At 38.4% G+C, this 17,375-nt stretch overlaps 2 protein-coding genes and 1 non-coding gene across 5 annotated transcripts; all 3 read left to right on the forward strand.

Moving 5' to 3' along the window:
* The first annotated feature begins 3,855 nt into the window (after positions 1 to 3,855).
* trnak-uuu (transfer RNA lysine (anticodon UUU)) lies at positions 3,856 to 3,928 on the forward strand. Its single transcript has one exon. It is a non-coding gene; the product is annotated as a tRNA-Lys (tRNA).
* A 4,777-nt stretch (positions 3,929 to 8,705) lies between these two features.
* ppp1r27a (protein phosphatase 1, regulatory subunit 27a) lies at positions 8,706 to 11,555 on the forward strand. Of its 2 annotated transcripts, none has more exons than XM_068337375.1 (3): positions 8,706 to 9,458; positions 9,985 to 10,135; positions 10,585 to 11,555. In XM_068337375.1, the coding sequence occupies exons 1-3, from the start codon at positions 9,020 to 9,022 to the stop codon at positions 10,643 to 10,645; spliced, it is 651 nt and encodes a 216-aa protein (XP_068193476.1). In that variant the 5' UTR covers positions 8,706 to 9,019; the 3' UTR covers positions 10,646 to 11,555. The 2 variants fall into 2 exon arrangements, with proteins under 2 accessions (XP_068193476.1, XP_068193475.1); XM_068337374.1 differs by having other exon boundaries at positions 10,604 to 11,555.
* A 620-nt stretch (positions 11,556 to 12,175) lies between these two features.
* On the forward strand, positions 12,176 to 16,236 carry mcrip1 (MAPK regulated corepressor interacting protein 1). 2 transcript variants are annotated; one of them, XM_068337364.1, is made up of 5 exons: positions 12,176 to 12,326; positions 12,952 to 13,072; positions 13,215 to 13,333; positions 15,166 to 15,270; positions 15,358 to 16,236. In XM_068337364.1, exons 3-5 carry the CDS (start codon positions 13,231 to 13,233, stop codon positions 15,420 to 15,422), a joined length of 273 nt encoding a protein of 90 aa, XP_068193465.1. In that variant the 5' UTR covers positions 12,176 to 12,326; positions 12,952 to 13,072; positions 13,215 to 13,230; the 3' UTR covers positions 15,423 to 16,236. The 2 variants fall into 2 exon arrangements, with proteins under 2 accessions (XP_068193465.1, XP_068193464.1); XM_068337363.1 differs by having other exon boundaries at positions 12,952 to 13,045; positions 15,358 to 16,233.
* The last annotated feature ends 1,139 nt before the right edge of the window (positions 16,237 to 17,375 follow it).

The raw sequence follows: 17,375 nt of genomic DNA on the forward strand, positions 1-17,375 counted from the left end.
AGAGTCAGCATGCCCTGCATGCTTTTCATTTCTGATATCAGCACTGACATACAGTACAGACCGTTGTACATGGTCTGTACAAATGTGCCTGTCTGACGTTGGTCCATGCACTTCAAGATATGTATGAGATACAGAGCATCTGATCCCTCCTGCTCCACAACCCATGAAATTTGTTCACAAGTCTTAATGAATCTGTGTGTAATATGTGACACCAGGCCATCTACAGTATTTCCAGGGTTTGCACTATTCTCTCAGGTCAATGTGGCTTGTGGGAAGTCCTGACATCTATTAATGGATACAACCTCAGCTGCAGGGCACCAAAATAAAAATCCACCCTGTTCCAGGGAAAGGATAGTCGGCTCACAATTCATTATGACATTACTTAACCAGAGGGTCGGTCATGATTTGAGTGAATAGCATGTTCTCAGAAGCATCAGGCACATTGATGGACATGACAGAAACATCAAGATTCACATAGTATCAGAATTGTTAAAAATAAGATGTTTCAGAAGGAAGATCATAGCCTGAAGCAGAATTGGTTTTATTTTTTTATTTTTGGAGTCACACATCTTACTTTCAGGGAGAATAGAATAGAATAGAATAGAATAGAATAGAATAGAATAGAATAGAATAGAATAGAATAGAATAGAGTGCCTTTAATGTAATCATACACAAGTGTACAACAAACAACTGATGATGTAAGATGGTGGATTTATCTTATTTCCCAAAGCTGTACAGTAACATATCCCAGTATTGTATACCTGTTACATGTAAGCACCCACCAACAACCCCAGAGAGTCACACAGTCACATGAGTCAATGCTCATGATCCCACTAGTGAGCTAACTAAGGTTAGGTTATTTGGTGTGAACCATGCAGGTTCCTCTTTACTGCTGCACACATGCTGTTCACGTCGCCACCATGAAACCCAAGACACCCCTCCTGTATCAGGAGCAGAACTGCTAAACAGCCATTGGCTACTGTGCTAAAATTAGCGTACTGACCCCTGTGAAATGCATTCTGGGAATATCCTGTTTTTTACTCGTAATAGGATATTGTTGTAGCTAAAGAAGCACCACCTCATACTGTGTGTGGGGTTTTATTCGTGAAGAAAATACAAAGAAATTTAATTACTATATGAATTGAGTGATTATAATTATAATCAAGTTATAGTAGAAATTTCTAATAATTTAAAAGCGGAAAAACAATCAATGAAGATGAGGTATGTAATTTCCTTAATGTAAGCATTTGAGGAATTGTTAATGTGCACTCATTTCCACATCTACAAATACGACAAATACTTAATATGACAAAGGCTCATTTTATATTTTTCTATAATGGTCCTTTATACAGCCAATTTCACACCAGTCAACATTATGTCTAACAGTCACAATTTATTGTAGAATATTAGTTTTAAACTGTAAATTGGTCATTACAATGACCTCAATTCAATGTCAAAACTGCCTGTGGACTTACAATGAAAATTAACTATCAATCCATGGAGTGTGTTATCAACAGGAGGATATTTGATGGCCCATTTATCTTCCTTTATACAACTCACCGGTATGAGACTCATTAAAGAGATATGCTGCTGGAACATTAGCGATGAAGTCTCATTGGGGTTCACACTGGGCTGGTGCTGTATTCAATAATGCACTGAAGGTACAGAACAGCAATTATTCCATGTAATGCTGCATTTTCACAGCATACACACACACACACACACACACACACACACACACACACACACACACACACACACACACACACACACACATACACACACACTAATGGGAACCCATGGAAATTCCACCATAAAACAATAATATCAGACTTTGTTTTCTTTTTTTTCTTCGCCATCGCACGAAGCCGTAGCGGCTCCATGTGTGTGGGACGGATGAACACGAAGACGAAGCGTTACGGTCCAGTTATTTGCTAAAGGAAATATCACAAGAGGTTAGTTAAAGAAAATACTAATTAGAGATATTAATTAGGTTAAATGATAAAGAAAAGAGATAGGAATTGGGTTAAGAAAAAGCGAAACAGAGAGTAGCAGGAGTTGATAAATACTGGTATAGTGGAAAAAGCAATGGTGTGCAACTATTAAATAATTCATGTGAATTTATGTTTATTGATGTACATCATGAGGAATACTGAACAGTTTAATTGATGATATGGTCATAGTCTGTATACAAGAAATAACTGGACAAATGTGATGCGAATTGTTTATTAATTTCATTGTTTGGGTTTTATCACAGTTGTAAGAAAATAGTAATGATGATTGTTGTTTATTTCTTTGTTTGCATTTCTTATTAGAAAACAAATTGATGATGTAATGATTGCTTATGCATTTCAGGAGTTTTGTTATTGCAATATGAAAACCAGTTTACAGTGATTTCTGCGTGGATTAAGAATGTCTGGTTCTGTCTTTGTGAAAATGGATTGGTTTGGTCTGTGAGCAGACGGGAGAGATTTGTGGGGTTTTGTGTGAAAAAAATAAAGCCAAAAAAAAAGGGAGAGCAAAGACGTCAAAAGAGTTGGTAAGCACTGTGTGGACGGATGAAGAAACAAATAAAATATACACCTGGATTAAGAAACACGGCATCGCTCTTGTAGTGATATCAATCCCTCCCCCTTTTCCGGAGTTTAACATTTGCTATTGTGTGAATGTGTGGCACTCCGTCCTTCATATACTAAATAAAGGTTACATTTAGCCAGCACCCCTGCTTAGTGTCCTCAGTCTTTCATTGCTTAAGCTCTGGCAGATTTTGAAAATTAAATCATCATAGCCTTGTGTAAACTGGCCACAATGGCCAGCAATGGAGACCGAGGTGCCCTCCTCCTGACCGACCACTAACCACTTCTAGGATGAAACACACACCCTCATTGCGCAATACGGCTTCAACAAATTAGGCTCAGATATGCACAACTTTTAACCTCTGACATCCTTTTCAGTGGATGCTAGCTCCAGCAAAGGTAACCCAATCCTCCAGCAAATATTCAGATTGCGTTATTGCTGCTCCCACTCCCCTCTGTGCTACATCTGACCCTTCTTTATTTCGCCGTGTCCTGGACAGCTGCAGTGCCTGTTTATTGCTGTTGCCTCTTGACCTTTAGATGCGCTCACAATGGGACTGCAGCTTTCCCCCCTGAATAACAGCTTTGATCCTTTTCATTAGTCTATTTATTCAAAGTTATATGGGAACCCTGATAATGAGTTGCACTCTGTACAGCACAGAGGTACTTGGGTCTAGATGCTGATTTTCATCTTGTGCTGACATTTAGACAGGGCTTGACCAATTCCATTTCTTTTTGCTCTGGTATACTAACAAAAATGCATCTCATGGCAGGCAGCCTGTCGAGTGGATTCACCTCCACCGGTCTGCACCAGTTATTGTTCAAGTTCACATGAAAGCTATGTCATTAGATCAGGATTTTATATTATAATACCTGTTTTTGACCTGACACTCCGGTGAATCAAACAGAGGTAAGCATTTTTAATCTTATACAGTCTGAATACACCCTATTATTTTAAGCAAATTTCTGATGCAGGCCCAAATATAGCTCTTTGTCACCACAAACAAGTGAATCTGACACAGGTGTCGCATAACTGTGAGACCTTATTGTATAAAAAAATCTCAGTTATAAGCCATGATGGAATTCAATAAATTGACTTATAATATATTTTACACTATACTCCATACGTACTACAACTAATTAACATATATCAGTAACTTCAATCAGTCTCCACCAGGAATATTTAAATCTGTATAATAATCAAATTTAACAGTAAGATTCAAAAATTGATACAGATTTGGCAGCAGGGTCATGCGCAGAGATGAGAAATCAAAGGTGAGCCCGGATAGCTCAGTCGGTAGAGCATCAGGCTTTTAATCTGAGGGTCCAGGGTTCAAGTCCCTGTTCGGGCGCAAGGATTTTGGTCAGCAGTACCTCAGTCCATTAGGTCTTGGACTGGGGACCCAGATTGGCCAGAACATTTGGAGTGTGAGCTGGCAGTGGGAGGTGTCAGCTCACATCCTGAGCACTGTCGAGGTGCCCTTGAGCAAGGAAGCCCCCCCCCAAGCTGCTTATTTGGGGCACACCAAAGAAGGACTGCCCGTCACTCTGCCTCCCATTGTATATATTGCATGCCTATAGGCCCCTTGTGTGTATGTGTGGTTGTTTCAGGGGCTTGTACACACATATATGCATGTCTCAATATACCAACAAAATAACACAATGAGTGAAAAAAATAACAATAAAAAATAAAGTGCATTTCTTTCTTTCTTTCTGAAACAGAGGTTGTTGTGGAGGGAGTGCCCTCCTCCATGTAATTATTCACCTGCAGTCACTATTTCTTGCTCTGTTCATGACCAAATCATTCTGTCTCCTATATTATGTTACAGTATCAGCCATTCATTGGCCTACTAAATATTCTTTAGTTTATTCCTCATATTTCCTTGTGCTATTTGCAGATATTTTTATCCCTTGCCAGGACCATGAGCATCCACCTTCAGCCACCCACTTCCCCTGTCACCTGTTGGCCGTCTGCCTTCATCAGCCTGATCATCTCTGTCTTTGCTTTAATGAAGTCGGCTTGTATCCATCAGCTCTGTCTGTATCCACCTTTCAACCAGTTTAAAAAAAACTTCCAACCTAACATGGAGAGCTCGGCCACGTAAGAGGCACGAGAATCACGACTGACATGCTATGCATGTGGGGCCAGATGGCATTTTGGCTCATTTTCAATAGCAAATGGCTCGACTGGTTTAAAGTTGGGGGACATGTTAGGGGACGTGTCCATTTGACACGTCCCCTAACAAAAGCCAATCTAATAGTCTTGCTCCACAAGCAAATTTTTGCTTTTTTCACTTCAGGTATCACTTTAATCAACTTATCATGAAGCTATATTCAACATTCTGTACATCCTCTATATGAATTTAAAGGCAAGGTGTGAGGATTGGGTGGTTGAAGTAGAATAAACGTGAGACCTTCTGGAGATCTACTACACATCTAAGTATTGCACTTCCCACAAATACCTACTAGTTTTTAGAGCTCAGATTGAATAACAGGGTCAATGTGCTTCATTAAAATCCTGAATCTATATTTCCCAAGATGGAGCCATCTCCAGGGTCACAGCAACCCAGTATCTGTCTTTTGCACAAAAGATCACATGCTCTCCTCTTTGCAGCCCAGTGTATTTGCTGCTACCAGATACATTTCAGCCCTTGTATCACCCAACAGTCTGTGGGATCCAGATAGAAACTTGTCCAATCAGTGTTTATAGCCCAATGATCCAGGTACATTTAAATGTGGGCTGTTGACAACACACAGAACCGCCCCTGTTGTCACCCCAGTGACTGCATGTGTCCTCATCAGTTGGATGGTTTCTCAGAAACAGACTTTGCAAAACGTTAAAACCAGGCAGTGTTTCCACAAAGCCATACCTGTTAAAAACTTGTGCTGTTCACCTTACAGCATAATCTGTTTAAAATTCCCACTGGGAGTCGCAATAACGCCATGAAATTTTGCACATGAAGTGATAATTCTACCAGAATTTTCACAGATACTGAACACAGGTATTGTTACACTTTTAAACTTCGGTGTTTATGATAATTGATTTCAGTATATGTTATACACAGAAAATGTGCTGCACAGTTCTTATTTTTAGTCACCATGCGACCTACCTGCATCACGTGAGACAGATGCATGTGAAGGAATGCATAGCTTCCTTTTCTGTAACATGTATAGCCCAGTGTTAAGCTTCACTGACAAGTCACTATTAGAACTGTCATTTGTTTAACTTCAGCTTAATGCCTTCAACTGTTTGTCCTTCAGCACCATCAGGTGTAGTCATAAGGCCACACAGCCTGACCCTTATGGAACACTCTGATGGACTGTCAAACATATTTTTCTAATAATAATTCAAAAATACCAGCAGAGTTTAAATGTCCAAGTTCATCTGTTCTTGATTTTTAGTAAAAGAAAGCAATAGATTTGTGTTGAACAAAATTAAATGACTGCTCCCTTAACAGCTCTCTTAAATAACATTCAACTATAAAAAAAAAAATTTTTTTAAATCAAAGTGCAAAACCTCACAATCTGACTTCAATTAATTCAAGAGTATAAAATGAATAAGGTGTGATGCTATCAAGAAACTGAATTTCACTTTTCTCTTCCAAACATATTCTCATCAACACTGACCAGTTTGTGATATTTGCGTTATATTTTTAAGTTTATTGGTCATCAGTTAACTGTTCATCCTTGTCCATAACAGCATCCCTTATAGTCAGAAGCTTTCAACAGTGACTCCTTGGTAATGTGACGAATCATAACATGTACCCTAAAGGGGTGGTCAAGGGGTGGAGGATGGCGTGGGACTATGTATAGCAAGTATCTGTAATGCCTGACACCTCTCTCTGGTGTTTGTCCGAGAGCTGGCCTAACACCATGTTACAGGAAACATTTTCCGACAGGCTGAGGTTCTGGTTTCTCCTGGTGGGGAGGCTCCTGCCTACATTAGCGAGGGAATGGGAAAGGACTATCACCATTGCATAGGGACACCTCTGAACCCCCTCATTAACATAAGGCAGGAGGTGAAAACTGATAGCTGCTTGTGAAACTTTCGCTCCTAACTTGCAAACATCCACATACTCTTACTTCAATTAGTCTTGACATTAGCTCAAAGCCTGTATCCCCTTTTTCCCACTGTTTAGAGAGCGGCACTGAAGGGATGTGATGAATAATTAATCATGCTGGCATTCAGAGCAGGGGTTGGCTCTTAGCACGACAGAAATTAATTGATCATCCTGCAGGGATAATCTGAGTCATGTGATCCCCCTGGAAATATGTTCAAAATGCTGCTAGTGTAAGAGTGGTCCTTATTGTGGTGAAGATTGCTGTGCAGATGCAGTCAAGGGAATTAATTATTTGAATGAAATGCAGTAAAGTTTTAGAGATACATCAAAACAGCTTCAAGTAAAATCAGACATTATACCCTGGATTAAGGTCGTAACTTCAATGCTTGCATTTCTGTTGAGAAACCAAAAACCTCTGTTACACCGGCAGCATGTGAAATGTCCGAGTCCTCTTCCAAAGGTTTTGGGACCTGTTACAAACTGCACTGCCCATCTTAATGGTCTGAGCGAAGGTGGAGCCAGCAAGACAATGCTAAAGCACAATTCAAATGCATTATTTGTCACTTGGGGACTAATCCTTAATATTCTTATTCTTTGGAGATCTACGGTATTTGATCAATAGGATTTTTGACCTTTGGACATCAGTCTTAGTTAGGAAGTTTTCCTGTGTTTATTTCAGTAGGTGGTAAAAGTTCAGTTGTTGTAAATAGCTGCCTTTCTGGAAACCGTGTGACCTCTCTGTGGCATGTGAAGGGAGTACTTACGGTAAATATTGCCCTCTCGGTTGTTGCAGAGTACACTGCCATACATAAACTCCTCAGCAAGTGAAGTTAATTGGTGTATCTGGTTATGATGAAAAGTGTCACATGACAGACCCATGGGTCAGCAGGGATGGCAGGAAGGAATGCATAAGAAGGAAGCAAAACCATTCCACAAAGATCCACCCATTGTACTGAAACTACAGAACGTTTAAAACACGTGTTTTGTTTTACAAATTTCTGATCCTTCAAGGGGGTAGCTGAAGTGTTTTTATAGTTTTGAAGATATTTCCCCTCTGATCCAAGAATTTTGTTTAATTCAAAAGGAAGAAAGTCTTTTTGTTCTTCTATTTTAAGCCTATTGTGTTTTCATTTTTAAGGATTATCATGACCACATGAGAATGTACAAAAACAAAGTGTAATGTCACTTGTGTTATATTACGCTGTCAGGTATGATGTAAGTACACAAATCAACAGCACCTGTTCAAATGACATCATGTCCTGTGGCTGTTTGTTATTTATTACATCCCGCTTCAAAGCAGTGATGTGTTGTAACTGTCAGTGTTTGTCCATTCTTTTGTCACAACTGTTGCAGATAGACAGATGAAACAAAAAGCACATTACTCGGGCAGCAAAGGGGGTGAAAATGAGATGATAACCTTGAACTTCAGAAAAGTAGGTCACGGTCAAATTTCAACTTTTGAACACTATGGAACTGAATAAGATAGACGAGGGAGAATGCCAGTGTGAGTAAGACCATAGATCTAAGATAGTGCTATGATCAATGCCAGTAAGTCAGAGCACTAGCTTTGATCTTTGACCTATGCAAGTTGGTCAGGGTAAATTTTTGAATTCAGGGATGTTGCAGGATGTTGCAGTCTTTGCCTGCCTTGTTGGTCTTGTAATAAATCTCCTTAATGGTACAAAGAAAAGAAGGCATTTGCAAAAAATGACTGCTTATAATAGGCCAAAATAATTGAGTAAGTAAATTCCAAGAGACCTACAATAGGAACTTGAGGTATAATCTCCCTCATTTTCCAATTTTTGGTACCAATACAACTTGATTTGCTGACTTAGATGTTTAAATGGGAAGTTTGTCTCAGGTAAAACTCAAAGGAAAAATTTGCCTGTCAACATTTTTTATGACCCAGGGTAGATGTGTTGCAACAGGCATGTGACTGTTCAGTGGGAGGAGTAAACCAATGGCCACTCATTTCTAAGCTGAAGTCACCAGATCTTTAGCCTTAAAATAGCCCTGCAGAGGATATATAGGGGTGCTCTTCTACTTGCACCATTGGAACATGGTTTTGTGCAACAGCAAACACTTTGCAAAAAAACCACCAATAACTTCAAACTCAGATGGGAGAGTTTCACAACAGATGACAAAAATGACAAGATGGTGACTGGATCACAGTGAAGTGACGCTAAGGATTTGGGAACATATTGTTTTCTACAGTAACAGCAGGAGATACTGCAGCTGGAGATTTAAAGGATAATAAGCAAGACGGGGATAAAGGAAAAATCTTTTTTTTTTCTTTTTTAATTTGCAATGGTGGTGTCTCTCGGATTCCCCACTTCCCTCCTCCTGGGCTGACAGGAAACAGAGCTGAAAATCACTGCAAGGATGAAGTACAACAATAACTATGTACCAATGTCAACATATTCACGCAGCTCACAGTACACACCTACATACCGCACAACTACTCACAACACCACCTCACTTTACACACCAACACACTATACATCATCATACCCCTCAACAACAAAGTACACTCCTGCACAACATAACACAACTCATTACACCACATCACGATACACATCCTCTTACAGGGCTGCATCAACGTACGTACCTTCATACAGCAAAGTGTCACGATGCGGTTCAACTGAGCGCACGCACACAGGGGAACAACCTGCACCTGTACTACCTGTCACAGCAGCCAAGAGGACTGTGCACTTCCCCAATGACATCATCTTCCAGGATATTGTAAGACGGGGAGATATGGAACAGATTGGTCGGTTCATGAGAGCAAGGAAGGTTCGTGTTGACACGCTCTTCCACTCAGGTGAGTGAAGTCTGCACAGCTACCATTCTGTGCGGAGTTTGTATGTTCTCCCTGTGCATGTGTGGGTTGTCTCCAGGTTCTCCGACTTCTTCCCACCTACGAAAACATGCAATTCAGGTTAACTGGCCGGTCCCAGATTGCCCGTAGGTGTGAGTGTGTGTGTGTGTGTGTGTGTGTGTGTGTGTGTGTGTGTGTGTGTGTGTGTGTGTGTGTGTGTGTGTGTGTGTGTGTGTGTGTGTGTGTGTGTGTGTGTGTGTGTTTGTATATCTGGTTTTGAATGAATGAATGAATGAATGAATGAATGAATGAATGAATGAATGAATGAATGAATGAATGAATGAAAGCTTACCCTAGTGCCAATGAGGGACATTGCTACAAAACTGTTATAATAATATAATTATTGACTGTTCTTGAACAAAACACATGACTGTGTGCAACAGGATTTGTCTGTGTAGCTTCTCAATTCTATTATTACTGCACAGGAATCTATTATTACTTTACATGTCTGACATGGTTTCATGTACAGGTATGGCAGCACTGCATGAAGCGGTGCTAACAGGCAACCTGGAGGTGGTGAAATTGCTGGTGAAATATGGTGCTGATGTACATCAGAGAGATGAAAATGGCTGGACACCGCTTCACATGGCCTGTAGTGATGGCTACCCAGAAATTGCCAGGTAACAAATGACTATTTCAACTTTTTGGTTTGAATACACACTTGAAACCGTAGTAACCGTCATACATGAAAGAATCAAGCATCCCTCAAAGAGGAAGAGTAAGCCACCTAATTGAAATAACCTTACAAAGACTGTTGTCTTTATCTGGCTATGTCACTGATAGTTAGACTATGATCATTGAAACAGCTAGTACACAAAATATAAGTTACATCTTCAAGCAAATCAATAAATTAAAAGAGAGGAACAACGTTGGAATGGAGAGAATTCACATCAAAACATTAGGATTGTATTTTGTTTTTATTTAGTTAAATCCATAGAGAGAGCTAATCCAAAGCGTGCATCTTAAACAATAAAATACCACTTTTGTTTGTGGTAATTTGAGATTAGAGTTAAACACCAAAGAGTATTTTTGTAAACTATAAAATGTTTTCTTTACATACAATTTACAGCTGTTTCATACCTAATCAGGTACCTGCTGTCAAAGGGAGCCAGCACAGAAGCAGAGAATGACAGTGGAGAGAAGCCTGTAGACCTCATCGACCCAGATTGCAACGAGCTGGTCAAACTATTTGAGGCACTCTAAGTAAATGGTGGCTCTGTTTTCTTAGATTGAAATGTCCAGGACAAATTGGACTGGAGAAGTTTTTGGGTTTTTTAATTATAGCCTTACAGCAATATTCAATTCAACTGTATTTTGTTTTGTGATTCCATCAATTTGCTTGAGCCTCTCCCAGTCGGCTACTGGTAAAAAGTGAGGTACACCCCAGGTAAGATACCAGCTCAGTGAGGGCCGCATTAAAGACAAACAAATACATACACTCACACATATGGTCAATTTGGTGTGACCAATTCACCAAAACTGCATGTTTTTGGATGTGGGAGGAAGGAATATACAAACGCTGTATAAAAAGGCATAAAACACAGAATCTTCTTTCTGTGAAAGCATTTTTGCATTTATAAATTCTCATAGTGCTACTGTCTATATGTCGATGTAAATCAATGTATGTCTCACTCTCAGATTCAACATGTCATCTTATTATGCCTTTCTCAAGAAAATTACATAAATTCCAACACCTACGACAATTTCAGCATTTAAATGTTTTCATCGCTAAGAAGCCAGGCACTGTGTATTGAAATCAAAGAATGGAATTTTGTCAGAGATATTTTTGCATTATAGTGGGAGTTATATATCCTCACTGCTGGGCAGAAAGAGGGTCAGTTAAATTAACTGATACTTAAGTGACAGTCAGAAGTAAAATTAGTAAATAAATAAACACTGCTTATGATATACAAGCACTGCAACATCTGCAGTAATGTACCCTAATTTATTGATGTTTCTTTTGCTATAGAAGTACAATTGTCAATGATGAAAGTCTTATAATTTCCTCATCAATGATTATTTTTTTATGTGTTTTCATTAATAAACATTTTATAAATATGACACTTGCGTGAGTTTCTGTTGTGTAATCTTGTGTATGACCTATTGCTGTTTTGTTTCTACTGCTTTCTACTGCTTACTTCTATGATTACCAAGAAAAAATCTAATTGTAGGATAAGATGTAAAGCAACATAAGGAACGGGAATATAATGTAAATCAAAAATACAGTTGATGTGCCGTATCTCAATGAATAAGACATACTTGTTCTAGGAATAAAGTGAAAATGAAAAAATAGGAATACCATTACAATCAAAAAGACTATTGTGTCCTATTTTATAAAATAGGGCAAAATCATTTTTAGAATGAAGTGATGTGAAAGTGTGTCATATTTAGTCATCCATTTATTGTTTTAATGAGTAGTAATTATTATTATTATTATTATTATTATTATTATTATTATTATTATTATTATTATTACTATTATTATTAGTAGTAGTAGTAGTAGTAGTAGTAGTAGTAGTAGTAGTAGTAGTAGTCGTAGTAGTAGTAGTTGTAGTAGTAGTAGTAGTAGTAGTAGTAGTAGTAGTAGTAGTAGTAGTAGTGGTGGTAGTAGTAGTAGTAGTAGTGGTAGTGGTAGTAGCAGCAGTATTGACGTTATTGACTAAAATGCGAGTTATAGCCTGCGCGTGACAGAGGTGTGTAAATTGTTTCACTTCCGTGTTTCCCGGAAATGATTGGTTGGCATTGGCAACGTTTTAGCCAGGTCTAACGGCGTACTGAATAAAGAAAATTGAAGGGAAGGAAAATAAAAAGGTTTGTTGGATATATTAACATGGTGTGCTTTGCTTGATATTTTAAATTACAGCCAAGTGTCTCCCTGATGTATACATATATTTGTGATCAATTACGCCCGCAACATATTAGCTTGATGCTAACGTTATTACACATCATTAGCTAGCTAACTGGCTAAAGTTAGTTGAAATTAATGTGTCAGCAGATCTATAGTTAGGCGTCCAACGAGGCAGAATTATAAGAGCACACTAGTGTTTTAATTCATAAAATTGATTTTTTATAATCTTAATTTACTGGATCGAGTTCTCTAGTGTTCTGCTAACACCAAAACCACCAAATTCAAACGTAAACAAAGCCCCTCGGCAGGCTGACGCAAATGTGTGTTTCTATCTTTCCAAAGCATGACTTACTGCAGGTGGAGAGGAATACGTTAACGCTGGTATCTATGACTAATCAACAGTCGTATATTTCCATGATTTATCAGAACTATTCAGATTATATAGTTTTTTTTTATCAGTACAAATGTAATTGTGGGCAAAGCAGCAGTGTCACTGTTTCTAATAGTTAATCAATGTGATGTAGCCTGTATTCTGCCATTTCTGAGATGAAGTGGGTTTCTATGATACAAATTTCTTTATACTCATAGGTTTCAGCCCAGGGCCAGTGAACCTTTGGATTCTTCAAATACACTCACCATAGAGGAGCGAGGAGCGAGTAAATATTGCAAACAGAATGACTAGGTCTGTAAAAAGCACTTAACTACACAGGTACAAAGATGTCAGGTGTAATAGCCACTAAAATTTTATTAGATATAATTTAAAGTATTTACTACATTTATCCTGACTCTTAAGTTTAATGTATGTTTTCAGATTGTTTTTTATTAATTTAGTCATTTACTTGTTTATGAAGCTCATCTGCTCCCAGGATGGTGAACAGTTACAAGCGGACTTCAAGCCCCCGATCTCCTACTAACACTGGGGAGCTTTTCACCCCAGCACATGAGGAAAATGTGCGTTTTATACATGATAGTAAGTACACACTTTGAAATATGCTCTTTTTTCTATCATTCATTCGTCTTCAGTACCCACTTCTTCGGCTGTCTTCGATCACTGTAATATAATTGTATTACATAGTATAAGCTCAGCATTTTGTTTACTAAATACCAGAGTAATAGACGTCTCTAAACTGAACAAAAACGGTTTTGTCCTTAATCCGTTTTCATTTTCCTGTTGACTCAACTGAAAAAAAAATAATTTCACTCTTTCTTCTTTAAACATATCTTGACACAAATAAGTGGGTGCCTACTGTTAGGTCTGTCAGAGATAACTTTAAATGTAAAGATTAAACTCCACTTTATTGTCTCCAATGGGGGAAATTATCTTTTTTATGAGACTTGCCTTCTCTTGTCTCATAAGAGTAAGAACATTTAGTATACAAGCCCAAAATAAACCTGACCATGATTGGATTATGTAATTGGTACGCTGTTGAAATCAGAATCGTCATTCTTCATCTGTGGCATGTTAACATATCTCTTGTCAAATTGTTTGTTGCACATATAAACACAAGCATAAAGATTACCAGTTGAATTGCTAGTCAATCTCAATTTGATCATGCTTTGCCTTTCATTGACAATTCTTCTTAAGTTCTAAAGGGATGGAGGAGCGTTCTTGATATTTAAGGTAGTTGGTGTAGTCAAAGTATTTATCTCACAAGGAGAGTTGTCACATAGGCTGGGATGTAATGTCCCACCTCTGAGGAAGGTGAGGTCACCTGGCAGTCGTTCAGATAATAGTTGTATCGTTTGTTCACCACAGTCATGTAAATAAGGGGCGAGAAACAAAGACTGCTACTCCTGAGCATGACCAAGCCTTTGTTTCAAATAGTTCAAGAGCATAGAGCGTACTTGGATGTTTTGTTTATTAAAGATCCATTTCAGTTTCTGAAAATACTCTGCCGCAAATAGGATGACAACATCATTCCATTTGCCTTCCCTCTATCTGTGTTGCATTTTGGGTCTTCTGGTGGTCCAAACAAAGCCCCCAACACAACATCCCAGTTCACTTTAAGGCCACCAAAACCCTGAGACAGGCCTGTTCAGACTAAGAATTAGACACTCAGACACAAGCTGAGTGGTGTGGTATATGCTGTTCATACAGTGGGAACTGCCCAAACATGTCCACTTGGGAGACAAAGCAACAACTCCACAAGCAGCAAAACACAACAGATTAAGCGCCTTAAGGCAGGACTCAACAGTCCATCAGCACCCGAAGGACAGAAGCCATTCGTTTGAGGATAAACATGTACACATGTTGGCCAAGGAAGAGAAAATGAGTTGATAGAGAGGTTAAAAAAGTCATCTATTTCCTATGTTTATGTTTATTTATTTGACATGGACATAAAAAACACATTGCTCATTGCACAGTTGCACAACTTGTAGATGCGTCATTTACAGTGTGTCAAAGGTGACTAGGTTTCAACGATTCTCCTTATTAGTTAATGACCTCGACCACTTTGATCAGTTTGATTAAAATAACATTGATGAGTGACTTACAGTGCAACACTCATAACCAAAGAACATTCTTCAAATCACTCATCAGAATTAAAAGTATAGGTAGTTGTATATACAGTATCTGAATAAGACAATACTACCCCCACTTAATTTTCCCATTCATTGGAAAATCAGGTAAATTAACTCAGGGTCATTGAAGCCTCAATGAAGAGTTTTCAGGCTACAAAATTTAATCACACACTCTGATGCAGTGAGATGGAGATATGTCTTTTTTTTGTTGCTAAATCTGACCTGTGATGAAGGGAAGAACACAATATCATATCCTATCCTATGTTGTCTTTTCATTCGTAGCCTGGCAGTGTGTGCTGAGAGACATCAGATCAACACAAAATAGTGAACGTAATGACCGTGGACCACAAGAGTATGTGGAGAAAAACCCAAATCCTAATCTACATTGTAAGTCACAGTACAATTTAATTGTTAAAGAACTAAATTATTCCAACACAGACCATTTTACAACTTTTTTTCTGTTTGGTAATGCAGCTTTCACGCCAGTGGACCTGAGTGACCTCAAGAAACGCAACACACAGGAGTCCAAGAAGTCCTAGTCGTTCTGATGATGCTACAGTGCTTTTTTTTTCCACCCATTGTCCTTGAGAACTTTTTTCCATCAGCCAAGTCAGCCCTGTTGGCCCTTCCAGCACAGAATATAATTTCTAAACTCTGGACCATTGCCATCCCCATCTCTTTCTTTACCCTCAATAAATGACTATGAAGAAAAGAAATGGGATTCCAGGGAGCACAAATTCTCCCATTTTGTTTTGTTTTTTCCATGCCATAAAATATTTATATGTACATTCTTTTTGTGGATGGGACGGATGCAAGCATTTGTCAAAATTTCCTGACATATGATGCTGAGGAACAAACTGTTGATACTCTCCACAGGACACAAAGACTGCAGTCTTAAATACAAACCCTGTTTTCTTTACTACCTTTTACTATTTTAGGAGGAAAATGTGAAGGGCTGACTTCTTTTTTCTTCTTTTTTTTCTCTTTTTTTTTTTTAAAGATAGTTTGATCAGAGAGTTGTAGAGGTAACGTTCACTTTGGAGACACTTGATGAGCAAGTTTCTGAAGCCAAATGCCATGCAGAAGGCCAACCCAACATTTTTATCATAAATTTTAAATAAGTAGAGATCTCCTAGAGAATGCCACCCCTGGTTAACTTCCTTCCTTTAAGCCTTGAAACAAAATGTTGAATAAAAGACTTTTACAGTTTTCCTGTTGTTTTGATCCTCATAAATATCTCCCACATATGAAAAAACAAAGTGAAACATAGGTAAAATTTTGCACTGAGAGAATTCATTTTATATTCAAGTTTTCAAAATAATGTGTATGATTTTTTTTGAAGTCCTGGTTTCAGTTTTCATTCTGCTAAAAACAAGTTAGAACTAGAATCAAAGCAGTCAGAGACTGCAACATCCCACAACTTACCCTGACCTACTTTCAGGGTAGGTCAGAATACCCTGAAAGTAGTACCTGACTAGTGCGTAGCTTTGACCTTACAGGGTAGGTCAAAGTTATGTACTAGCTTTGCACTGGCTTCAAAGATCAAAGCTAGTGCTCTGACCTACTATCATTGATCAAAGCACGGACTTTGATCTACTGTATGGCCTTACACTGGTGGACAAACGAACGGACAAACATACGAACACTGACATTCATAATACATCACAGCTTTGAAGCGGGATGTAAAAAAGTATAAGAATAGTACGAAAAAGACAATTATTATCAGGTTACAATCACAATGTTTTTATATTTATTGATTCATCACAACGATGTAATTAATGAGGAAAACTACAGTACTTTTTAAAGCTTAAGTAGCCTATGTAAATAATATATCTAACCAGTGATAAATGATGTTGAATATGCATGAAGTAGTAAACTTTCATCTTTAGATGAAGATGTTTGAGCTTGATCAATTGGGAAATGTAGTGGGGTTCTGTTTTTCTTACGACAGGACACAGTGTATAAGTACAAGATATTTATCAATCAAATCATGCATGGTTTGAGCAGAAGTCCAAAAATATCATCGATGATATATATCGATGATGAGATCTCTGGAGATGAAGAACAGTCTTTCGAAGCTTTATTGCAGAATATTTCTGGGTACAGGAGACTTACAGACAAGAGCTGCAGTGGTGTTCAAGTACAAAGATGTGAAAGGATCACACATTATTTATACTCTAAAAGGCATGTCTGTGGGTGGTATGAATCTGTTGTTTAACCTTGACATATCTGCTCTCAACCAGTTCTTTACTGGTTTCAGTTGATACATCATGACCTCCAGACGTTAACAAAAATGTCAATTTGAAAGTTTCACAAAACTATTTGGTGACACAACATAATCAGTCACGCGAACCCCGTGAGGACATATCTGCAGACAAAATTATTCCAAGGATACCGACAGTCATGCAAGCATTTCCAAATATGTTCAAACAGTAGATTATATCCATACAGAGCCTTCATGACCTCGGGACAGCCTGGTGCCATCTTCACAA

The sequence above is a fragment of the Antennarius striatus genome, chromosome 16 (assembly GCF_040054535.1).
Source record: "Antennarius striatus isolate MH-2024 chromosome 16, ASM4005453v1, whole genome shotgun sequence".
In the NCBI taxonomy this organism is placed as follows: Eukaryota; Metazoa; Chordata; class Actinopteri; order Lophiiformes; family Antennariidae; genus Antennarius; species Antennarius striatus.